At 36.3% G+C, this 27,042-nt stretch overlaps 1 protein-coding gene across 4 annotated transcripts in view; it reads right to left on the bottom strand.

The window, feature by feature from the left end:
• Positions 1-27,042, bottom strand: part of BIRC6 (baculoviral IAP repeat containing 6) — a 168,957-nt gene that overhangs the window by 69,542 nt on the left and 72,373 nt on the right. For all 4 annotated transcript variants that reach the window (XM_057383649.1, XM_057383652.1, XM_057383651.1 and 1 more), the window contains 17 exons: positions 26,866-27,020; positions 25,514-25,640; positions 24,627-24,737; positions 21,902-22,035; positions 20,857-20,984; positions 18,167-18,729; positions 15,444-15,619; positions 14,789-14,885; positions 14,414-14,608; positions 12,300-12,500; positions 11,407-11,686; positions 9,053-9,309; positions 7,882-7,990; positions 7,163-7,384; positions 3,501-4,281; positions 2,457-2,600; positions 539-668 (listed from right to left, as the gene is read on the bottom strand). In XM_057383649.1, the coding sequence (XP_057239632.1) occupies positions 539-668; positions 2,457-2,600; positions 3,501-4,281; positions 7,163-7,384; positions 7,882-7,990; positions 9,053-9,309; positions 11,407-11,686; positions 12,300-12,500; positions 14,414-14,608; positions 14,789-14,885; positions 15,444-15,619; positions 18,167-18,729; positions 20,857-20,984; positions 21,902-22,035; positions 24,627-24,737; positions 25,514-25,640; positions 26,866-27,020 (3,810 nt within the window). The remainder of the gene's footprint in view (positions 1-538; positions 669-2,456; positions 2,601-3,500; positions 4,282-7,162; positions 7,385-7,881; positions 7,991-9,052; positions 9,310-11,406; positions 11,687-12,299; positions 12,501-14,413; positions 14,609-14,788; positions 14,886-15,443; positions 15,620-18,166; positions 18,730-20,856; positions 20,985-21,901; positions 22,036-24,626; positions 24,738-25,513; positions 25,641-26,865; positions 27,021-27,042) is intronic.

Raw genomic sequence — 27,042 nt, 5'->3', positions numbered from 1 at the left:
AGGTGAGATTTTAAGATTAAGGTATCTACCATCCAGGTGTCACAATTCATATTATGGTCTGTGAAGGCCTGATCAACAGAACTCTCTACAGAGAGGTTCATCTCTCAGTGTATATTCAAGTAGTATAACTGAAAGTACTGAAATTWAAAAAACAAATAAATGAATGCCTTAACATTATCATCTCACTGTGCATAATTTAAAAATTAATATCTAAAAGTAAATTATGCTTTTCAATTTCAATTTAGTAGGCAAATGCAAATGTTTATATAGCAGACAAATGTATTTCCACAGAAATTAGATGGAGGCTTCATCAAGGTCCTTTTCACAGGACATTCATCTCCACCTTGAGATTGAGGACTACTTTCCAGGATAATTAAGTGACAAAATTTGGGGATATTTAATTAATGGATGAAAGACAGTGTGTGTTRAAGACTGATACTTGCAGTACCATTTGAACTGTCAAACAAACAACGTAAGTTTTTTTTTATTTAAAAAAACCCCAAAACTAAAACAAAAACATGAACTGTTGCAAACTTGCCTGACACACGATCAAGAACCTCTGCTAGAGTTGTYGAGACAGGCAAGTGAAGAGTACGAAATTTGTGTCCAGCTCCATACATTGGATGTTGAATTACATGACTAGTAGCGTTAATTCTGCCTTTGTACAGCTGAAAGGAAAAAAACCAGTCAACATTTAGTATTACTTTAACAGTGAGAAATAACTAAAACCACTAAGTTTTTTCAAAGCCATGTCAGCTAGATAAAGCTAAATTCTTAGTGTGCTAAAAAAGAAAACTGACATATCCTTCAACTTTGGAGGTGTACAGTAAAAATGCATCAAATTATGAGAAGCTTAATTTTTAAACTCAAAATAGTTTGTTTTGGAAGCCTACAACATTTTWAGGATCAGAAATAGTATGATACCATCTTTGCTTTAAAGAACCCAATTAGTTTACACAGCTGTAATTGAGAAAAATTGAGTGTCTGAGATTGGTAATTATTTGTGAAACGAAAACTCTGAAATTAAATTAGAAAAACAACAATATACTTTGAGTAGAGAAAGATGGAATTTCTCTACTGATCTGACCTGAGGAGGAAGTTTATTCTAGACTTATGATCTACTTTTTGTTACTAGGACAGATAATTAAGTCACTGCTACCTAAAACATTTCAAATATTTTACCAACATGTATTTTAGACAGCTCTGTTCATATTTTGTATCATTCCCTGCTTGCATTAACTTTTTACCCACTTGTCTGGAATAAGAAGATAATTATCTTCTTCCTATTATCAGAACACCTGTTTATTAACATGCACTGACAAGACCAATTTACTGTTGTGCAATAGGATTTTAAAAAATAATATTTACTGACAATCAGAACTGAGCTTCTGAAATACTGTTTTGGTAAGAACTTTTAATATAAAAATGGGGAACTAGAGTTTGGAAGGTCATGTTGTAGGATATACTTGAAGTATATGCTGTACATGCACATTATTTTTAAGATTTCTCTCTGGATATTAAAGGAGGAATCATCTCAGTAAGAACAGACTTTCTCAGAAAATCTTTTAATGGAAGAAACCATGACAACTTTTAATGGAAGAAATGATGACAACTTCAAGACAWTTTTTCTGCTTTTATATATCTAGTGACAACTTTCTGTAAAAATCTGTTTTATGTAAAACCATCAACAGAAATTGATGTTACTGTCATATTATCAATGGTACTGTTAACAATTACTCAGCCAAGTTAAAACGAAGTATTTAAATGTTTGTACTAAAACTACACTTGTGCCTCCTTTTCTATTTTATACTATCTGATCCAGTTTCCCTCTCATATATCTCATGTGGTACTTTACTTCCGAGATCTAGAAACCAAAGCAGAAAATATTTTTTCTTGGATAGGAGTATCTGATCTTTCAATAAAACTTGTGCTTTTATCYTATTTTTTTAGTCACAGCCTTCAGTAGAGAGCACTTCAGACATCAGTTATAATTCTGTTTCAGTGAAGCATGTCGAAGCATAAAGCATACATCTGCTTTATAAATTAATTCAMATATTTGTCACTCAATTTATTCATGTCATTTTGGCTAATTGCTGAAGGAACTCTGCCAATTTTGACTATCATTTATCCTTAACGGAACTGCTAAGGCACACTAGGCACCTATATTTGCTGCCTAGTGTGCAAGGATACTATTACGAAGTCTTCTATAAGATAAAATACAGCTGTCAGATCCTACAGAAGCAGTGTATTTCCAACAATTTTATCTTAATATAATGCCTTGAATTTTCTTCTAAAAYGCTCAGTTACAATTCAACAGCAGTTTCCTTTCCAAAATTCTATTATATATACAGCACAAAAAGCTGCTTTCTAACATTTCAAAGTTGAATATACTCAGATAAAAGCTTTCAAAGGCTACATCTATTTCACGTTTACCACACCGTATCAAAAATTCTTACTGGACAAGGYGACTGAAGAAACAAAGTCACTTTCTCATCCTCTAGCATCAGCTGYAAAAAGAGTCTCCTAATAAATCCTGAAATATTTCCAGAGGTTGGGAGGTTCCCACGCTGAGGAGAGGACTGGAACAACTCACAGAGAACCTGAGAATGCAAAATTATATCAGATTTAAAATATTTCTATATTTAGGACTCTAAAATATACCTCTACACCACCATAGTAGGCAGTGCCTGAGATCCACCTCCCAGTTATCACATAAACCAGACCAGAAATGAGCACCACTGAAGAAAATAGCTGAAGCAAATAAGACTCTCAATATTAAAATTTAAAACACTGACTACAGCATCAAAGTAATTGTAAACATGTAGCTTTCTCAAACAGATATAACTCTGAAAATAAAGTAGTTATAACAACAGCTTTTGAATTCCTCAAGCAAACATTGCCCACTGCATAATGCAGTATTATGATCAACCATTACCAGAGAACTCAATTTTTACTGAAGAGTCTATTTTTTCCCAGGGCATCATCATTCTTAATGCTGAAAAACCCTTTTTCCATTATACTTTTATTCAGCTAGGTGTGCAAGGTTAATGAATGTGACAAATACAGCTGAATCTGCTCAGCTCTAGAATGCSAAATGCAAAGCCATATTCTGCAATACCCTGTATTTCCTTGGACACAAGTTGCACAAGCAAACTTCCCAGGAAATCTCCTTATGTTACTAACATTAAATATGTCTATGAAGCTTGATGTTCAAATTCGATTTCACRGAAGTTTAGCCCCAACCAATTAAACAGTCTTTTGGATTTTGGTCTAAAGTTTATTCCTCTAAACCAAGAGGAATGCAAATCTACATGTAGGATGGGACAGCCATGCCAAAMCATTTTTATATGTTTCAGACTCAGACAGACACGCTAAGAATTTTAATACAAAATTTTTCCAGTCAATGATAGCCTAAAAAAAACCAAGTTATTCTAAAGAAAATTATTGAAAATTAGCTGTAGCTATTAATAAATAAAACCATTATTATGTTTCTCTCTCACCTGTGCCATAAGTCTCTGGTTATTAGGATGGCAAGAGATGCACTGTAGGAAGAAAGCAACTGTTGCATTTTCAATTGCTGTCCGCTGCTGAGTGGTCAATCCTGYGGTTGCAGTTGAAGAAAGCAAGCTGGAYCTTGCACTGGTCTGTTGTGCAGTCATATTGTGTCCTCCAGAGGTAGCACCAGAATGGCACAACAGGAATAAAAGTGCTGTCCACAATGGATTGACTTCAGAGCCACCCAACCAATCCTTCATCATGTGGCTGTTGCCAACTTCTGTCAAAAACCTGAGAACAGGAGCGACCAGGTCTGCCGTGATGGGCATTTTGTTAAAGTGCTGTGGGACATGATGCCTCCTGAGCCTGTCCTGGGTGATATCCATTGATTGTGCAGTGCAGTCAGAGCTAGAAGTATGGTTGAAGCAGAAACTAGCAAGACTTCTTACAAGCAGTGAAGGCAAACCTGAGTCCAGTAACTGCTTGATAGCTTCAGGAGATTGAGATGAGGCAGCAAGAGTAGCCAGGTGAGACTCYGTTAGTGCAAGAGGGGCTTGTGCATTTTTAGAGTCATCTGTTAAAGATGAACTAAGGTCCTGCTTTTTGCTGTCATCAGTCATAGACAGTCTGTGTTGACACTGCATTGGAGGAGGAGTGATACCCATCCATCCCATCAGTAAGGAAAAATAATTTGGGTGGATGTGGCACATGGAACAAAGCAAACTATCAACAGCTTTCTTCAAAACCATGTTGCAGGGAAGAGACATGGACCAGTTAAACAACGACCTGTAGAAGGCAGAAAATAATTTCAACACATAGTTTGCCATTCATTTTYCCCTTTTTTATAATTGGTTCATAAAACATTTTTGCACATTTSCGATTTACAATTGAAGAAGCTGTTGTAAAACACTCTGTGCTGAACTTGAAAGCTTCTTTTGGATCACAGTATCAGCAGGACACTGATTACCCAAGAGGCATTTCTCAATGCTATACTTAAATTTCTTTCATCATACTGTATTTTAGATATAAACCAACTTTTCTGGCATGCTGCACACAAACCCCAGATTTAAATCTTTTGAGAGCTGTCACACAGCTTATTAATTTTTAACCATCTGAAACCTCTTTGTGCTCTCAATTCTCCAAGCTGGAGCTATTARGGTCACACACGTGTGCATGCAGGCTCATGTGAAGGTCTCAACCCTTTTTGAAGAACTGGAAGTATTTTGAAATGTTTCAAATTTTAAAAATATTTCACTAATTAGGCATCTTCCTGAAGATGCTGCAAAAGAATGAATGCAGAGGCAATCYTGTTGCTTGAACAACACTACCCTTGCTATCCTTAACCTAAACTTAGGACACAACAACAGAATTATTCCTCAGCAATACTAAAATCCCACCTACCTTTAAGCTCACGTCCAAGTACTATCTGCTTGAATGCTAATCCAAGGCATGAGTGCAGAAGCTAATTTAGTTCCTGTTATTCAGCTTAAATTTCAGACAGGGTACTTGTAAAATAAAATTATCATTTTTTCACACAGACTTGTTCATCGTAGGCAAAGTATTTTGCAGTTTTTCAAACTGCATTCACAGTACCTTAACACCATACWTGTTACATTATCTTAACATCTACCTTCAGAGGTGAACACACACTTCATGCCATTCAATGCTAGGTTTTTAAATGAAGTTTGGATGTATTATCATATATTATATTCCCACTGGAAGACAAAGATAATTTTCCCTCTTCTGGATGGAAATATTATTCRATGTTTCGTCTAAGGGCACTCTGAAAACTCAAAGAACTCTTTGGGTCTAACCAAGAGTTGGATTTATCACCAGTCAACACAATGGTTGATAAAACCCCTCCCCAACACAAAACTCCTCTCAACGACTAAATGATCTATAACTCGGGAAAGACAGTCACAATTTCCAAAAGTGCACATATAATAAAGCTACACTTAAACTCCTTTCCAACTAAATATTCACACAGTCCTAATGCCAAAATTTTCTGGATGGTTCATGCTCTATGAAAAAGAAGATATTTTTCTAAATACATTTTTAAAAATAATTATGGGATTAATATCCACTGGCCAAAGCAAAAATACTGAAGTGAAAAATGGGAATGATGGAAAAATACTTTCAAAAAAAAAAAAAAAAAAAAAAAAAAAAAAANAAAAAAAAAAAAAAAAAGAATTATCACATGAAGGAGAAACTGGGAGTTACAGCTAAAATCCATTAAAATATTTCAAAAGTTACAGTATCAAAGAGGATGAGGAATACACATGAAAAGTTATATTTGAAGAATGATTTACCCATAGAACTCTGACAATAATGCTTTCATATTTATTAAAACATATTTTGTAACTTGCTCCAGATGGTGGCTGATACGAACTATAGTTTTCTATCCGGCAAGAGATAGGGGAACAGGGCTATATTGTAACATGCATACTAACACTAGGTACAATAGTTTTATTAGTATTCYATCATTTCTCCCTGTGATGAAAACAACACACTGTGTTCCAAAAAACAGGAATTCAGCTGTGAAACCCTCTTTATATAAATCTAATTAGGCCGTCCATTTTAAGAAGTGTATTTTTACTAGAGTTTTTTTCTTTTCAAATGTTAAAATGTATCCTGAAAACGTATTTCTGCTAAAGTGTATTGCTAAAAKGACTAGTTAACCTGCAATTTAAAATCCTTAAACTGATTCCCAAGACCAACCTGCTGCRTATATTTAAGAGTTCCACATGCTTGTACTTGTAACCATAACTCAKACACTTGCTGGTGTTTGAATGTTTGATTGTGCCTAAAGGAGAGTGKTTGTAGAAATATATGAAGGTTTCTTAAGAGCAACATCAAAATAATGTGCAAAGATCCCTTCATTAACTGTAAGTGCATTCAATGGCACAAGTCAAAAATGCTTGACTAGAGTTAACAGCCATATTTCTATAAAACGCATGAAACAAAGTTATGGGGCTCCTCTCTTTTAAATTTTGTTTAAAAGAAGAGATGGTTAAGCAATATATATTGCAAATATTAGTTCATATATTTTCAATTTGGGAGGCACTAAGAGTATACATTTGTTGTTTAGGGTGAAGTTCTCTTTAGAATCCATCAAAATAATGCAAATTCATAGCTTAAGATTCAATCCAGAATTTGTGCCTTCATTTCTTTCAGATCAGACTGGCCAGAACAGAAGTGGAACCTTCATGACAACATCTCCCCATTCCACACTTCTCAGTTATCCAGACACTGGATACCGTGACAAAATATTCATCTATAACAGAATCCTAATGAAGATCACTCAGAGGCACTGTGAAAATGACTACAATTTCAACAAGTATACKCCATTAAAAGACCTCATGAAAAAACCACGAACCAGCTTACCTTTCACATATATACAAGTATATACATGGATCTGCTGTTTTATTTCAGATTTCTGGGTCATTAAACACAATTATACCTGGAATAAGTAAAGTGTAATTTTGAGTTTAGAACTACAAAACTATGTATTGGGATATCTTCAGGTATCCACTCTATCAACTAGCTTCAGGGACATAACTTTCCCTGAAGCTGATTTCACAGTAAGTGCCCTTCAAGTTGTACTGCTTCAGTGAAGAAAATTATTTAGTTATAAAAACCATGAGGTGCAAAACCTTGCTTTACTTACTCAAAGAGCTCTCTGTCCAGCAATGCTGGCAAATCATATTCAACGAGTAATTCGTAACTATGCCACAAAATTGCTGCTACACAATGCAAGTGGGAAGGAGATGGCATCAAAAGACCATACTCTCTGGTTGAGCTATTGGGACAAATGTAGCTGACCCGGCCACTTTTTTTCATAGCTGCAACTCTTGCAGAATCACTGACCCATTTCAGCAATGCTTGAATTCTGTAAGACAAGATGATGTTGCATGTTATAAAGGATCAAAGAAGCACTCAAAACCAAATTAGCTTGCTGGGTTTTTTGCAATCCAGTTCACACATTTATCTCTTCCTTGGAAGTAAAGTTCAAGAGTGAGCTCAAGCTCTCTTTTCTCAAGACTTYTATCAGGGCAAAAATTAAATTTAAAATATTTATCTTGGACAGCCAAATGTGAACTTTCTATAGAAAAAGAAAATATAGCAGGTATTGAGTATTTGAGAAAAAAGCCAATTGAAAACCAAAGTTTTATCACATTTATAAGAGCAGAAAAAGAGGAGCAGCATTCCCTGGAAAGGATGCAAAGAGGACAGAAAGCTGGAAAGCTTTTTCAGATTTCTACACTTTCATGATATCTCATAACAATCAGATTTCAAAAATGGTTGGTTTTGTGAACTAGTATCAAGCAACTGTTTAACAGATTATTTTTTGTATATGCTTCCACATGATAACCCAAATAACATTACCTATCTTTTGTTCCAGGGTCTTGAGTTGTTCCAAGCTGATAAAGAATGTCTATTGTGGAGTCAGAAGAGAGACCATTTAATCTTCCAAACAGTAAAGGGCTATTCAGATCTTGCCGCATTCAAAAAAAAAAAAGGGGAGGGGAAATAATAGAAGTACTTACATACGTATTTTTTAAGTGACATTATTACAGAGTTCCAATATTAACATTGAATTAAGATTTTCCATTAACATAAGGATGAAATTATTATACATCTCACTGTCTCAGAACTGTGTATTTTTTATGTTCAATGTTCAGCCTTGCTATGAAAGGAAAGGCCTTTACAACACTCATCAGATACAGGACTTAGAGGTTTACATAGTAGGGTTTTTCCTCAACATATTCCAAAAATACATGACTAATTCCAGCAGAGCTGTCAAACCTCTTGCGTCACAGAAGCAAACACTTATTTCAAAATGGAAGCTTATTTAACTCCAATTTCCACCAATGGGACTACAGCTGAAGATTTCCACAGATTATTTCCTATTCAACTTCTCCTCACTCTGTTCATCTTAGGCCCTGTCACAAACTACTCTCCTATCTAACAACATTCCAGGAAAACAGGGCAGTCTACACTGAAACACTAACTCATGGCAGAAGTCATGGAAGCCAATTTTTAAAAAGTGTTTTCTGTTAGAAGCCTCAAAACAGAAAAAAAAAAGAATTTGCTTCCTTTCATTCAGAAGCTACAAAACAGCAAAGTGGTATGAAAGCATAAATACAACACCCCCCGTGCATTATCAGAACAGCTTCTGCAGAATTTCAGTGTGGGACATAGAACACAGTCATATCTTGATTTTGTACCTCCACATGAATTTTCAATGATTAGTGCTATTCAGAATTCATGGTGCCCTACAAACATCTGGACACTGTATCTAAAGTAAGAGGCACTGTGCATCCTACTCTGTGTCTTCAAAACACTTAATTATGAAAAACCAAAGAACCCTGGTTGCCCTGTTTTACTGTGGCAGGACTACCCACATATAAAGACTGTTAGAAGCCCAACAAGGCACAATGGCAAGTTCTGGCAACCCAGGTTCAGAATCAGAAAGTAACATGCAAATATATTGTATTTGTATATTAGACAACCAATGCTTTAAAGTAACAACTGAAAAGAAAACCACTGCACTCACCTGCAGGATCACTCCCTGATGCCGAGCAGTTTCTGAGAAGAATGTCAATCAATTTTAGGCCAATTCTGGTGGACTGAAGCCCAATTTTCACAAGCACAGCCTCAATGTTTGGAGAATGCATCCCACAGTAAGGGGACATCAGTAAAGCAGCACATGTCTGCAACAGATTAGCAGTGGGTGCCGCAGCACTAGCCATCATTCCTTCTAAATCACTTATGTGAGTGAGGCAGTGGTGCAGTAATCTTAACCATCCAATACTGAAAAGGAAAACAGAAATATGAGCTAAAGTCATATTTTCTTATTGTATTATTTTTCATCTATAGCACAACTACCTGTACTAGATTATAGGACAAGTACTGCAGAAAACTTCTGTTACATGATCAACACCATCTGAGCAAAGCAAATAACTGAATGTAAGACCACAATGTAATATACATTAGTAATGCAGTTGCAATCATTGGATTAAGATTGTAAGAAAGGCAGGGTGAGTGGGTAGGAAGAGCTAAGAGCCTGCAAATTTTATTACTAAAGTTTCTCAAAACTTCTTGATTCACATACATATTTCTTCCAATAGGGTCAATCTATTGAGGGAAGGATGACAGGGAAAATGTTTATATAGGGGGATGGGTGTAGGGCAGTTTTGGGTTTGGGTTCTATTGGTTGTAGTGGGTTGTTGTCTTTTTTTGCTTTTCTCTATTGGGTATTGTTTACTTGTGTGTTGTGTTTTTTACATCAAAAGGAGCAAAGAGGCAACAGTAGTTGGTGTTAAAATTATACACATGCACAACTTCGCTGACATTACAAACTTTTAGGATCATACACATTTACAATAAACTATAGTGAACCTTAGAGAACCTGATTTTAAATGCATCTAGAAAAAGCACAGAAATTAAAAACCCATTAGCACTGCATTTCCCTCATGTCTCTCATTCTTTGACAAAATCATTCAGAAGTCCTTTTAATAACAAATCCCGAGAAGTAAACCTATTGTAATTGAATCAATTTGGAAATACATCAATTAAGACTTTATAAATAATAAAACACAGTACTATTTAAACGAGCATCATGAACAAGGGGACAATCTAAGCTGTATGTGAAAAAAATGACATCTTTCACTTGCAAGTTCTAAACTAGAAGGTTGTTTCCACAGCCAACCCTTACCACAGATTAAGAATWTGGAAATTTGCATGTAGATTTTAAATTAAGCTTGCAATTTCATTTTAGRAATAGTTTATTCCTAAATCAATTGAATTCGTCACTTGTAAGAGAGCAAGTTCTCTGTTATGTCTAAAACAAAATTTATGCAAGTTTATTGAATATATCTATCACATTACTCTTATTATTTTATTGACATACTTAAAACGTTAAGTTGAAAGCTGAAATAAAACACTTCAAGAAATGAGGAACATACACTCACCTTTCTTTAGATACTGATTATTTTTGTGTGACTTTATTATAACCTTTTCTGAAGTAAAAATATAGTATACTTTGGCTATCATAATTTTCTTCACTGTGACTCAAAAGCAAAGACCAATCTCAGTTATACAGCCTTTATTAAATATACACTTAGAGTATTCATGTTCTCTAAATTTACTTATGCTCTCAAAATTTTTCCCTGCAAAATAAAGGTTTTCAAAAGTTTCCCATACTCTCTTCAAATTTAAGAACATTAAGGTTCAAAGATGAAGTATTTTTAAATACATGAGGTTTTGCAATTTAGTAATCTAAATGTAAGAACCAGGAAATTTCAAAAATCCATCCATTAAATTCAAAGTTGGAAAACTTTGACACTTCAAAAAAATCCTTATGTGTTTATTTTTATTTTTTAAAATGAACAAGAAACTCAACATGATGCCACCTAATCAAATAAAAGCTTTTGAAAAGAAATCTTGCTGATATGCCAGAATGGTAACAACACTCAGCTCCTATTTCTGAAATGTTTGTCAGCAGCAATATTAGATATGACTTCCACAAAACATTCCATTATTCTATTTCTACTCCTGCTCCAATACTTATGTAACTCCATTGACTTCTGTAAGGATACGAAGTATTTTGGCACTCCATTTTTTTTTTTTTACAACTGCCTACCCATTAAAACCTTAAATGAACTCTAAATGCTTTCCTAAGCTTTGTATTCTTTCACCATAGCAGAGATGAAACATTTCCTTTTACATATGCAGACTAAGCGTCTATTAAAGAAGTGAGAGGTACTGCTTATATTTCCCTTCAAATTGGGAAAAAAAAAGGGAAGAGTTTGCTACTGAAAGATCTGACTCAGAGAAGAAAACACTGCAAAAAACCTGAACCCTAAACCATGAACTGGCACAAAGTGTCCTCTGACACTGGAGCCTTACCTCGTTTTAGAGACCTGATCCTCAGAGGGAAGGAAGGGATTATTGACAGTGGCAGAGGAGGTGTTTCCAAAGGCTGTGAGGCCCAACAGTTTGATCTGAGAGAGTCCCAGGGTACTGGCATCCCGAGGACGATGGAGACGAAGGCAGACAGCTGAGGCAACTTCAGCTTTTACCAGCTGGATTTTTATATAGGTGAGACCACTTGTGATAACAGGAGTTGACAAAGGTAACATATTGACACCATCAGCGCTTATTTCAACGGACACTGATGAAGGGCACGCTACAGAGTAAGATAAGAAGGTTTAACACTGTTATAAAATCTGTACTAGTTTGTCATTAACAATACAATACATGTTCAACAAATAAAATTCAGAGAACAAAATGACTGAAATTATCTCAGGCAGACACTGCTACAGAACTGCAGTGGGAGAGCTCGACTTGGGTGATAGTACATGCTAAAATGCGCAAGCATTTTGATACATGATATACACAGTTTGTTTTGAAGACTTCAGGTGAAGTGAAGTCCGGTCACTAAAGACACCCCTTCCCTATCAGGGCTACAACAATAAAAGCTGAAAATCTCATGCTTTTTCCCAACTACCATACAAAAGCATTTTGTCTGAAGACCCTTGACCAAAATCACTTTCTCACTGGGCAAAGATTTGAGGAGTATGACCAAGTTTTTTGACATATTAAAYATGAATGCCACAAGACATCTGCAATGCTAGAAATCGAGCAGAGGCAGGGCCTTCCATTTTCAAACTTATATACAAGCATTACTCCAACAACCTCTCAGCTTTAGCTCTGCTGATTTGAACAATACTCTTTGTATTGTTTCCAAATCGTACCCTTCAAATTTCTGAACTGGCATCAAAACTGGTGAATCTACTTACTTGCCAGAGAGGCCAGGTGAGGCTGGATGTGGATCTCCTTGAGCAGCACAGCTGCAGGGAGGTGAATCGTSAGGTCACACCAAGCTTCCTCAGGTAAAAATATGTACGACCATGCAGCAGACCGAGCCCGTCTGTGGGGAGGTGTAGCCTGCAACAGCACTTCAGCAGGCTGGGCAGTGGGACTGCTCGAGGTGATTGAACCTTCAGAAACAGCACCATTAACACAGATTAGTGGTGTTTATTCATAAAACCCAGATTAATTCACAACCTGTGGAAAACAGGTTATACAAACGTTTTATTTTCCTATCTCATCTGTTTTGGTTTAGTGGTAACACCCTGCATGTAATAATGGCAACTGCTGAATTATTTTTATTTTACTCTGCGACTGTTTTAAACAGGCAGTCTACATATCCACACGCATACTTACGTTCTTGAAATTTGCTAAGGGACATTTGCTACCAAAATTCTAAACCTAGTCTCAAGAGTATATGACAAAAACAAACCAAACAGAAAGGTGAAGGTTGAACAGTATGCTTACAGCTTCAACTCACTTAATTCACACTTAATATACTTTCAATGTTTAAATACTAAAACAACATAAATTACTCCACAACTAAACTCTGCAACCTTTTTCTTTGAAAAGGTTTCATATGAAAACCCTTTTCTGAAAAAGACACCAGAATAAAATAAAAAAAACTCAATCACAGCAGCTGCTTCTTTTTCTACTTCCTGAATAAGGAAGATCTAGGCTGTCTTCTTTAGCAAGTATAGGGCATAATAAGACCAGATTTGAGCTGCTCCAAACTACAGGTACTTGGGATGCTTTACTTTAAAGTATATAGCCTGGACCCATGACTGAAAGTGTAGCAGCAGCTGGACATTAACTCCTGGATATATTATGATGAACTTTGATCCCAAATGAATTAAGTCTCAGAGAATAACCACATGATGAGAATCAAAATGCACTACAGAGAATGCTACATGATGAGAATCAGAATGTACTGAGGACAACCAGAAGGTTAATTTTGACTTCTGACTGAAAGTTAAATATTAAGAGAGATGCACTCATGGCAGAACATCAAGAATTGCAGCACTTTGTAAGCTGGGAGGTAAGATAGGGAAGAACCTACCACCATATATGCTTAGCATTTTTACTTCAATTTTATTTAAAGTAATAAAGAATCAACATTTACAGGATTCCTAAATTTACCTTTTAGACATCTGTGAAGAGCAAAGTAGAAAATTTCCAGTGGCCCCCTACTGTGCCCTTACTCTACCGAATAAGCTTACTTTTATTGTCTTTCATAATGCCAATATTTTTGACACTCTTAAACTTGAATTAGAGGACTGAATGGATTTCTCTCTCATCCAACAATCTCTCCAGAAATTTGTAAAATATCCTTTCTTTCTCCTCTCCTGTCAGTGAGACAAACCATATGAATATATTCAAGGGCTACACTAGGCTAGTGGGCAGCAACAGAAAACAAAGACACTAGCATTGAAAGGGAAAGCCTTTGTAAGACATTACAGTACAGCTATCTCTTGAAACACACATATTTTAGTTAACTGGTAACCATTGTATTGTTATCAAAACAGTACTGCAATTCTTACAAACGCTCATGCAGGCAACATCACAGCAGTCAGGTGTAGATATGAGAGTCAGCAATATCAGCCTTATGCCCCAGCTTCTTCTGCTCTGCTTCACACAGCTCAGGCTCATTCTCTATCATCCCACCACGCTATGCTTCTGTGATAGCTCCATCAAAATTGATGTGCCTTTAGTGAAGTTAGTGAGTCTTAGTGTGCCTAAGGCAGAAGGTGGCCTGGAACCAGGCATTGCCTGACCTAAGAGAGAAGAAAGGGGCTCACCTTGATGACTTCACCAGACACAGATCACTCCCTCTCCTCTMTCCTGTCCACCTGAGTCTTATTACCTGTGGTGGAGGGGGCTAACCTCATCCCTCAACATTACCCTGAAAAACCGGCAACCCCTCCCATTAGAAGATTTAGTAGTATTGGAACGTTTGACACTATCCTAACACTTTGTGTTAAGAAACTGATACACATTCAAATGAACAGCAGACATTAATCTAAGAGAAAGAAGCTTTACTTACCCAAAGGTGCAAAATTGTGAATTCCTTCTGCATTATCAGGCTCTGAAGCAAGCACTCTTGCTTTCAAACTGCTATCTGTTGCTTTTGTGGGGCCAGAATCCAGGAATTTCATAATAGTTGAAACCATGCTTCTTGCTGTGTTAACAATAGCTCTTGTGCTTGTTACCATGTTGTTACATATAAGCTGAACGCCACCTGTGTGTAATGTGAGCAGAAAGGAAAAAAAACCTGCTCAGAAGCACTCAACAGATTCCACATAAACAAAGGCCTGTTTAGCAAATTGGCCCCTATGGACATATATATGTATTCCTTAAGTGCCAAAAACATCTAAACCAAACCTTTTATTTGAAGTGGCTAAAGAAAAGACATTCTTACCCATATCATGGAAAGCCTTCAAAGCTTCACTTGTATCCAACACTCGTAAAATGAACCAGAGCAGTGGCTCAGACAACTGACATGTGGCAAGAGAACCCTAGAAGAAAATAATTTAAGGAATACATGGTTTCATACAAAATTAGTACAGCAGAAATTCACATAACAGCTCTCAGCCTCTCTTTGCCTTTTCAGTAGTCAAAACTACCAGAGAGGAAATACCACCACAGCTGACCTTTCTGCCAGCATACAGCACAGAGTTTCACATGGTTCAATTCCTTATGTAAGGGAAGTATCTGGGATATGGAAAAGCTCAAACTCATGTGGTGAGCAGATTAAGGCGAATAGGAGTATAGAGGATATATATATTAAAATACCAACTAATATGAACACAATAAATATTCTTCCCACTTACATGCAATAAAATATCTGATCCATCGTCAAACCTTTAGGCATGAACAATTACAGGAATGTCAAAATGTCCTTAGAGAAAATCAATCTTTCCCTCTACCATGGATAACAGAAAGAGGCTTCCTAACCTCTGCACCAAAATGAAGTGAGGCTGTAAAAATGCTAACATTTCTTTTATATAGAACTAGTTTAGTTTTCTGACCTTATTACTGGTTACTTGAAGCACAGCAGGCCTGAGAGAACTTACCTGCCTTCCCATGTACCCACAGGCCATGTAGGTAAGAATTGGCTGAAGCATCACTTGAACTGTTGTTGCTTTCTTACTAAGTGTTGTCAGGATAGTGAACAACCCATCTCCAACTGATATTGCATCTAAGCCACCATGAAAATTCTCATGTTTAGTGAGATGTAAGCCACTTGCACCTTAATGAAAACAGAAACAGTTCAAAGTCAAAAACTGAGACTTAACAAACCATTAACAGCATATAAGGAACTCAAGAATATTTAAACGTTCACATGGATTTTATGAAGTACAAACGGACCAGTTTCCAGGATCATATGAATTACARTTAGTGTTCCCAGATACATACAAATACTTGGCCAGGAAGTCAGGAAATTGAAATCAAATCAGACCATAAAAATGAGTGTAATTAGTGAAAGAAATATGATAAGTACTACAAGGATTGGAATCACTCCTAGCTAGAAGCAACTAACATTTGGTAATTTTTTTTTCAGATAATAACAGAAGGGCACTTGTGCTGCCAAAAAAAACCAAAAAACAAATACTTAACATATATATTTCTGTCAGAAATCCCTCCCCTGGAATTTTGCTTCTCCGTGTTAAAGCTCAGGATTTATGCATAACAATTTTGTGAATATCAATTACCAGCAACATTCAGTGCACGTTGCTGAGATTACAGACAGAAAGCAAAAAGCACCTAAGACTGAGCCTGTGTCCAGTCTAGAAAAGTCAAATGAATGACTGCTAAAGCTGAAATTTGGTTTGCTGTGAGGACTTTCAGGTGAGAAGATAGGATAGGAGGTATATACTATTACTTGTATGATTTTCACAGTTTGTCAATTACAAAGCATGAAACCCTAATGAAACAGACACAACAATCATAAAAAGAAAAAGAGAAAGAATGATATTCTAAATTCAAGTGACAAGTGAATTTCTCAAGGCCATCCTGGATCCTGACCAGCTTGCTTGCCAGATGCAGTAAATTAATGCTATTAGCATAAATTTTGACACCAAAACCACTACCCATCAGTACACATCTGCAGACATCATCGTTTACCTATCCTGGTAGCACCTTTCCATGCTGCATTAGTTATTGTATGTTTACTACTATATGCTGATAACTGATTTTTGGATTCTACGTAACCTTGGCTGCAGTCCTGTAAATGTTTTTTGTTCACTGAAATTATCTGGAGAGAGCTCAATATAGTTTTTCTTGAAGGAACTAAACGCACAACTAGTTGTGTTACATCTTTCCAAAATACATGGACAGATTAGTTTCAATAACCTACATTAAAAGACTTAGGGAGGAAGAATCCAGTGAAGGGATTAGCTGGCCGAGAACCCTGAATTCAATAAACAACATTTGAAAAAACTACCTCTCCAAAATGTATTTAAAAAAATGCAAAACAACTGCTGGACAGAAATCAGTGGTTTAGAAAGATACCGAAGTTGAGCACAAGAATATTAGATTTTCACCCCAAATAGACACATACTCAGAACAAACCACCATTTCCAGAACGAACTACTTTCAGTGTTTGTAGTGTATTAGCAATATGACACCAACCACCCAGAACAATGAAGGAGATATTCTGGAATTAATTTCAGAAAGGTTCCAACAGCACAATCCAAGCTTGTCAAATCCTGCCTCCTGTTTAATTTGACTACTGGAGATAACTATTTTTTCCCTCAATTCCTTTTTACTAGTCTAATATTCATGTGTTCTCATCAAACAAGTATCTGTTTTCTGATAATAGCATTGGTTAACACTTTCATATCAGCTTAAGACAAAAGCACAGAAAATGCCAGAGCAACTTCCTTCAGAACAAGAGAATCACTATAAAGAGAACAAAATTTTACAACTATTAGACCTGAAATGGAGTGCAAGGTCTTTGTATATCTTCCTGCATAATGTTTTTCCAATTTTGGACATGCAGAAATCCATGGTATTTCAGCCAGTGGTTTAAGTGCAAAAAAACTATGGTATCATCACAGCTCAGAAGCAAGGCACATAGGTAGGTAGCCTCTCTGAGAAAATGCACCTCAGATAAAAGTCTGATAAACACCAACTTTGCTTTCTAAGCATCATGAGCTCCCTCACTTGTTCATAGCAGGAAGATCCCATGCACAAATACAAGACTGCAACTTCCTAGAACATTTAATCCAATACTTAGCAAACAACKGAGGTAAGGCATCTTATACTAACTGAAAACTCATCCTATCCATGCACAGAGCCATGTCTTGGCCACAGACTGAAATACAGGAAATTCCATTTAAACATAAGGAAAAGGCTTTTCTACTTTAAGAATGTTTGAGCATTATTACAGGTTGCCCACAGTACTTGTGGAGTTTACAACCCTGAGGAATTAAAAACCCAACTGGACCAAGGTACTGAGCAACTTGCTCTCAACTGAGGCAGGCTCTGAGTTGACACTGTTTGTGCAGGAAGGTTGGACCAGACAACCTCCAGAGGTCCTTTAACATTAACCATTCTGAGATTCTGCAAATTCAAATGCCAAACACATTCCTGTTTGGTTTCAATAACTGTCTTCCACTTCATGTCAGGGTTTTTTTTCCACATATCTACTCGCCATTACCTTCTTCTCTGTCTCCTTTTTCCTGTCATTTCTGTGTCACATTCTTTCACATTTACACCCAGCTTATGAGTTTGCAGTAGTATTAAGTGTTTCACCACCCCAAAAGATCTTCCTTCTTACTCAGAAAATACCTACCAATAATCATTGCCATAGCACTGCTGTTACACTGGCCAAGCGCCGACAAAATCTGGCTCATGATCTGTTGGTTGGCCAACACCAAGTCTGCTACGTACGCAGTTGATCCTTGAGTATTGGGGTTGCTTCCATTGCCATCTTTGCCTCCTGAAACCTTTTCCTCATCAGACACACTGTCTGTAGTACTGCTCGCTACTGGAACACGGGCACTGTACTCTCGGTTACTGGAAAGTGGCAGTTGAACTAAAATATTTATCAGCTTTAATAAATCAAACATGAGTTGATCCCTTGTCATTTCTCCACAGACTGCTTTGGCATCACCTGGACGAATAATATTGGCAAAAAGCCCTCCAAAACATGCTCGAGCACCCACAGAGCTGTCTGAGCCACTGCGGGACATTACTTTGTCCGAGCATGTAATGTAATGATGCACAAGAAAGGTTATAGACTCAATTACTGCAGAAATTGTGCTAACTGATACAACTTCAAAATTCTGTTCCAGGGTAAATTCCAAGAGTTTCACTTGAGCATCCAATGGTCCCTGGCCTGTCTGGAATGCACCCCTGAAAGAAAAAGAAAAGAGAAAGATATTACACATTAAACAGGTTTGGCTTTTGGGTATAGATTTTTTTCTTGATTTTTAAGAATCAAAAAGCACACCAGACTTCCAATAAGTAAAAATTCAGCTATTTTCAGAAATACATGTGGAAGCAAAACATAATCTTTCACCTGTGTCAAGTTTTTGTAATTTTTTAATATACTGGTTATTAAACTGCCTGTGGAACTTGCTCATGCCACCACCTTCCTGATCCCACCACTGATTAAGAGGTTAACTTTGAAAAAGGATAGGATTCATCTTTTTATTTTGTAATTCAGTTAATTTTGTAGGTATAGACTTGGTACAGTCTATATACAGACTGAACAGTCCTGTTCAGTTCTTGGTGAAAAGCTTCCTACATCTGCAAGGCAACCTCATGGGAAGCAGTCACATAATACTTTAATATCATGAGGATTATTTAGCTGCTAACAGGAAACCATGATGCATTCTTTCCTTCCCACAGGTTTTTTTTGTTTGTCTCCACAACCAGCCATTTCCCACCCGGAGATGAAAAGAAGAATGGTCAGATTTTACTTATTTAAATAGGTTAGCACAAGGTAAGGGCTTATGCATAAGCGCATGAGAAAGTACTCAAAATATCACGGATGGTGCTTGTAGCTGCTTGAAGGATTTCTCTTAGGGATAAGTTTATTTTACCAATTCATTCTACACATATAGTGCTGGACTACAAAATGAACCTTCTGAATCAGTGCATCTAAACAAAAACTTGCTATAGTTACTGAACTTTCATATACTTCTCTGTATCTTTTCACATCAATTAATCTTCTAACTTTTACAATTAAATACAGAACAAAACAGCCCAGTTTATAGAAACAGCCCTGAAGAAAATACTTGGCATTTAATTCTAACAGTAAAATACTGCTATTTTTCACAATTAATCTCACGATCAGCCATGGTACAGTACAGTAATTACCTGTGTTCTTAAAAACAATGATCTAAACCCCTTTCTGGTGCTTTGCTTCCACTTTATGGCATTTCAGTTTCACATCTGGTTTGTCTCAAAAAAAAAAAACCTAACACATATCAAAAACTACCCTTTCGGTGGTCTCATTAGCTTATTTCAGACAAATGCTGGCATGCAGACACATATTCCAAGACTGACTGTGAATTAATGATTGTACTGCATTATGACATGTCTTGCAGAAATCACTGATCACCAATATCACCTGGTAAACACCACTCCTATAATTTAAGTTACGAAGGTAAAATATCTTACAGAAGGCAGAAACTGTTTTCTGCAAGATTAAAGAATAGATAACACTGAAGTGCCACCTACTGGGAACCTAGAACTGTGGAAGCTCATCCCTAATATGAAGCCTTTGTCTGGGGATGAGCAGAGTATCAATACCAGTAAGAAATGCTTCTGAGTGTACTTCAGCTTAACCATTACCATATTTCCAGTGTACCACTGGATACACAGTTTTGTGCCCCTTGGCCTTGCTTTGAGGAAGCAGAATTGTGACAGATAAGCCATAAACTATAATCTCTCTCCCGGCCAGAGGCACTTCTCTACACTAGTGGGCATCAATAGGAGCCAGGAGAGTAAGGCAGAAGGTGTTTCCCACTTTCATATAGAAAGAAAAAAACACCAAAGCTAAAGCAATAAAAATGCATAATGCATAAACAGAATTATGCAATCTCATATTTCATCCTACCATATGAGACAAGCCATCCATACTATTTTCACAATCTACGAATAACTTTTGGAATCTTCCATTAATTCAGGCCTCTCAGAATATTTTTTTAATAGGTAAGCTCTTCAACAGTGTCCTTACTTCAGGGAATTACTTCAACAAGGTCTACATCTTAGCTTCAAATAAAATCAGTCCAAAATTTTAGTGCTTCTGTTGACAGTGTCTCATACAGACTGCTGTGTGTGAGTTCCAGATGTAYTTTTCCATGAGCCAAGAGCAGCCCAGATTCTGCTGGTAGTGCTATTGCACAAAGATGATTTTCCAGTGATACACAACTTGACAGTATGACAAGGCACATCCTCATCTTAGTGATTCACTATCACACAGATTTTAAACAAAAAGAGGGTATGAAAGGAAAAGAAAAMAGGAAAATTTACCTTTCTGTTGAAAGTATATGTATTAATTTCAATAAAAATTCACTGAACATCTGAGGACAAGTTGAAGAAAGGTGCACTTGTAGTCGAGTAAGAAATTCTTGCATAGCTTGCGTTGCTGTTGGCCCAACCTAGAAGAAAAGGCATTTTAGGAAGTATTAAATATAAATTAAATGTCTTCAAGAGCATTAAACGGTATCTAACATCTTCTAAGAACAGAAAAGTAACTTAACTTGCTTTCTGAACATTTTTACAGCATTTTTACAGAACTAATCTGAATGAATTTATATTACATATTTTTCCATTGCCAATCATGAGGCAAAAGTAAGAAATTCAGTTCTTTGTCKAAGACTTGTTTTTCAACTTTAAGACTCTCTTTTCAGTAATGCAAACTATACTCCATACAGAATATATTTCTGTGCTAATGTGAATGTTTTTTCACAAACGGCATACTCATTTAAGTATTTTAATGGCACTGTGCAGTGTTCAAGTTATAGAAATACTGATGTATTTTCTGGCAAATTTGCTAGGAAAAAAAMCCCTGGAACTACCGTATGTTTTCTGCCTCCTAGACTGATTGCTGTCAAATGCTACTACAATTAAGTTGACTTGGGCTTTTTTTAAATATTGTTCACAGACATTTAAATGACTGCAAAAAGCAAGAAAACATTATTTCAAATTAGGAGAGGCAGCAGATACCACACGAATTCAGAAACAGAAAATAGAAGTACAATTTAAAATTTGATAATTCTTAGATAATAAATTTTATTTTATTTAGCATTTTTATCCCAACCCAACAAGATTTTGGCAAAGTAACTGAAGGGAGCACTTCATTAGCATATCCTCTCCCTGTGGCAAACTTCCAGAGAGCTGTATAAACATACCAGCACTACTCAGAGTGCATCAACAACATGAACTTTCCTATGGTTGCTCATCATAACTAGAAGAAGAAATGAAACAAGGATATAATACATTATGAATACACATATTTCTGTCAAGTATCTTGAAATCCTATTACAAACAGTTTTTCATTTTAATTGATCATTACCTGTGGACTGTGTTGATTTGTTCCATGAGGATTAGTACCAGAAAGAAATTTCACTAACACATGAATAAGGTTGGGATCTGACACCAACAACTGGGCAGTACTTTCCTGAGCTCCAATGGCACTGCTTGGACCAGCTTAAAAATAAAGACATAAGAATAAAAAGCATAATATTAAGCATTAAATGTTAATCAAATATTCATAGTGCAAACCCCTTTTTATTTATTTCATGATGGGGAATTTTTTAAATAATATTCTCAGCTAAATCAGCTACCAAAAACTGCTTACTCAGGACCACAATTTTGAGTTTTGCAGTAAGTACGGACATAAAGCCTCAAAACTGCCCAATCAGTATTCCAAGCTTGCTAAGGCAGTATTTCTGAAAACAGAGATTAGTCTTGTAGGTGTGATACATACAGACATTTTGATTTGTCTCTTTTTGTTAGTCCAGCACTTCAGTAAGGCTTGAATGCATTTGTTAGTTTGTCAGACAGAGACCAGGTGTTCTGTTACCCTGTAAACAATCACAGTATCTTTGGTCTTGGCACACGCAAAGGCTTCTCAGAATACAACTATAGGGAGTTTAAGAGATAAGAACTCTGAAGACAGGAATTTGAATTAAAATACACCCTTCAGCGATCAAATAAATGAGCTTTACTAAACGTGATGTCTTACTCTTTCAGTAACAGTATATTGAATCGGTTCAAAATACAACTTGAAAAAAGCACAATGTGAAACAGATCCTGTGGAAGTGGGATAATGCTTTTTGATAAATGCCATCATGCCAGTGTCCTCCCTTATACAAGTTGCTCAGATGTACAACTCCCTCCAGGGGGAGGTACAGGGATATTCTCACATCGGCCTGAAGGTGTTCATCCCATCTGATAAGGCACAACTGATTCAACCACCATGTCTTTAAGAGGTACCTATCATGCCTAGAAGGTGCCAAACCATCAAAGACCCCCAAAGTGCTCCCAGAYTCATTTCTGGGGCTTTCCACCAGAGGACTGTGCCTGATCCAGTGTTGCATCAGACAGCATAAAATTCTTCCCCAGTAGAAGTACCCGGGCATTCCCACCTGAACTTGAATGTTTATCAACCCACTGAACTCAGGTGTTTCCCAGGCTTCCCCCACCTCTGATGGATCAAAACTGTGATCATTAATTCCATAAATGAATATCTAGATTGCAGCAATCAAATCTTATCWCTGTATCCACAAGAGGCTATACCTTTCTTCTCCACTATCTACTCTTATCCTTTCTCTTTTTTTGTTACGTTTTCCTAAGTGATATCTTTATACTTCTGTATAGTTTCTACAAAAAATACACAAAACAGCTACATACCTCCCTTCCACCACAACCAAACTGTTCTAAAATAAACCTGCCATACAGATATGTATCTATATGTCTATCTTTCTCTCTCTTATATATATCTATGAACACCGATCATTCAGTGTTGTTTCACTCTAATCCACCCCAAAGGAGCCATTAGCAAGAACCTGTAACCTGGCCTCTAGAGGTTGTAATACTTCCATCTCCAATCCTTTTCAACTCAACTCCAACTCACAATCCTATATACAAAAAATCCACAACCACATTCATATGCCGAAGTGTGCCTAGCATGAACTACAGGGGCTCCTCCTGAGCAGTTTTTTATTTACCTACTGATCTCAGACAATTACCAAAGAAACTCTCACAAACACACAACTGCCTGTCAGTGTCAGAGAAGAAGACTGAGCCTCGTAACACTTGAAAGATGTTACTCATTAACATCTGATCCCAGTGATATACACTGCATAAATTTGGGAAAGTTTTGCCAATCTACAGATACAAGTTGGAGAACTGACAGTATATGTACTTATTAACTGCTTCAGTTATACCAGAAACCATGTTCTATTCTCAAATATTAAGAAAAAATATGAGGTCTCACTTGGTGCACAGTAAGTCTGCTTCATAAGTTTTTTGCTGCTCTATTTCTTCACCTAATGGCAAAAATCTCAGCAGATTTTTGTGAGACTGATTGCTAAATAACATCACAGAAAGGGGACAAAATTACTAAAATTTTACTAAAAGTAAAAATTTTAAGAAAAATGTGCATCTCAAAGTCAATGATTTGAAATGGCAAATACAAAAGAAAAGATCCACAGGCAACATTTAGAAATTAGTTCCTTTAATTTCTGTTAGTCTTGTGGCACCATCTCATTCACAAAGTGAGATCATTTCTACTGTGTTATGGAGCAATATAGACAAAGTGGGATATATTGGAATGCTCAGGGAAATTAAATGGCTGGACTTCCATTTTAATAGATTCAGCTTCTGGGGGCTTATTTTCAAATAGCTTAATATAAGCAGTGACTGATGCCTGCATATTTACAAAAATATTCCTACTCAGTCAGAAAAACTTCAGTCTCACTCATGGCAACTTTAACATTCCTCTCCGCTACTTCTTCTCATACTACAAAATGAATTCCCAAAGATCATCAGCTAGTCCTGAAATGTTTTTTTGGAAGACACTGACAGCTTACTTATAATGACATTTTCTTCTATCATACGGGTTTCTGTTTCCCGTGGTACAAGCGATTCAAGGAGCTCAGTCTTGAAAAGCCCAAAGTTATGGAGAACAAAAGTACTTATATGACAAAAGGAATGTTCTGGAAGTCTTTTGAAGGAATCAACACTCATTTGTACATCACTAAAACTGTCAACATAAGAAAACCAAACAAACTTACCATTAAGCTGCATATTTGTCATGAGCGTTAGGCTGTGAAGCACAAGGCACCACGTCCGGAGTAAAGTATTAGGATACCATGCCAGAACTGACAGGAAGCTAGTTACTGAAGCTGTCAGGAAAAACAGGTTTTTGCAAGCTTTAATCTTCAGGATATTACTATATATTCTTTTTTTTTATTATTTTTACTGTAGGGTGCTATATTGATTATTAATATTATTCTTTGTGTTTATTTTGTTTTGACAACCATCATTGCAGGAAATTAGGAAAAGAAACCTCACCTACACTTCACAGGAACTGGTCCACAGAACTTTCTACAATGCCCAGACCCTGACATCTCAAACATCATTATTTCAAATGTTCTTATGGAAGTCAGTGTAACAGGTTCATTATATCAGGCACTAATATTTTGGATTATCACTACAAGATACCACACAGTTTCTTACCTATACAGTATGATATATTTCAAGAAAAAAATTCAATGTATCTTTGTACTAGATAAGTAGTCTGATGGTCAAAAGTAACAGAGCTTTCCCACTCTGTTGACCCCTTTGTTAAGAGAAKGATCACAGGATGGTAAAAAGGAGATGAAATTTGTCAGAAAAGTGCATATAGTTGAACAATTATGAGTTAAGAACCACAAATTTTACAACTTGATTTCTAATAAGATTATAAAAATTGAACTAATCAGCTCTTGATTACACACTAGCAACATATTTTTCATTTACGAAAATGAGCCCAAAAGGTCTTTAATAAGAATGCAGAAATTATGTCAACATGTTCTTACCAAAATTACTTACTGCAATACCTTTTGCTTATTAGCTAAAAAACTGAGTACTTAAAAAAACAACTACCCCAAGCTTATTTTCCATATTTAATGTATTTTACCTTGGTTCAGGGAAACAACAGGTGTACGGTTAGCATTATAAAGGAAAATATCAGCACCACTATCTTTACTTCCAGAGGAGCTGGAATTCAGGCTTAATGTGAGCCATAACTGCAACAGGGATTCCAGCTGAAAAAAAAGGAAAAAAACCGACTATGAGACCAAACTCAGAACACCACAGCATCAAAGTTTTAATTTTAAAAGCCTGATCTACATTTTCAGCTTCCACTGTTTCACTGATAACACACCCACACACTCTCTCTCTTTCTTTCCCTCTCTCTCTCTCCTCTCTACTTTACTGGATTTAGAAAATTCTGCTAAACATAATATTCAAGGCAAATTTAGTCCAACTAGCAAATGCCTCTGCTATGTTTTTGTAATAGATTTCTTCCAAATAGTTTCTCTTAAGAAGTCTCTTCAAACTTGTGTTAAGAAAATGCAGCTTTACATACGGTTCAGAAATATCTTTAACATAACCTTATACCAGTAACATGTAAGGTAGGTGTACAAATTTGCATGTAAGCTTTTGGATTGTTATTAAAGTGATGTTTCCTGGTYAACCAAAATTATTCAGAAAGCCCATTTATCTAATAGGAAACCTCAGGAACACTGATGCTTACTCTGAATAAATCCCCTTAGCAAAAACACTTTAGATATTCTGGGGAAGCATCAAGGATGTTTACATGATGACAAACTGTATTTTGGATGAGATATTTAAATGAACAACTGAGGCATGGAGCCAGACAGTCCACCAAAATATCGAGGCAGGCAGGCATCTAATCATCTATGTATATAGCAGGTATGGCACTCCTTTGTATGAATCAAGAAAAGCATTGCTAAGCTAATGACTTTTCAAAAAGCAAACATTTAAATCTAACATACAGGATCATTGGATAATTCAGGTTGGAAGGGACCTCTGCAAGTAATCCAATCCAATCTGCTCAAAGAAAGGCCAAAGAAGATATTAGACTAGTTGCTTGGGTTTTATTCAACTGGGTTTTGAAAACCTTCACAAATCTCCATTTGTCATTAATATCACTCAGTGACACTATTCATTAATAACCTAACAATTATCATTCAGTGAACACACAAACATGTTTTTAAATACAAAAATATATACCACTTTTCCACTGTAACAATCAATGGCCTCTTCAATAAAAGTTTTCAGCAGCTCGTCTATTACATTATCAGTACTGTTGACCATGACAGACTGATAAGCAATAAAGCACATAACACAACAGGATACTTCAATCCCAAGTTGCAAGAGGTACAGGAAAACTTAGAAAGGAATTTAGAAAATTTCAAATTTAGAAAGGAATACTATCAAAACATTTTAAAGTTCAAAATTCTATACCTGAACATGGTGGACTTGTAGCATGGAAAAGAGTTTGTTGAAGCATGCACTCAGCATAGGTATAGATGACAACTGCACAATCAGCTGGGCATTTTGGTTAGCAGCGTGTAATCCCCTCAGCAATGAATCATCAGTGCCACTGGGAGACTGCGTCACTAGAAAACAAAACACAGTATA

The sequence above is a fragment of the Malurus melanocephalus genome, unplaced genomic scaffold, assembly GCF_030028575.1.
Source record: "Malurus melanocephalus ecotype Western Australia unplaced genomic scaffold, MMel_1.1 scaffold_649, whole genome shotgun sequence".
Classification (NCBI taxonomy): domain Eukaryota; kingdom Metazoa; phylum Chordata; class Aves; order Passeriformes; family Maluridae; genus Malurus; species Malurus melanocephalus.
The sequence above is the reverse complement of the archived record's forward strand: the minus strand, read 5'-3'. Positions and strand labels throughout refer to the sequence as shown.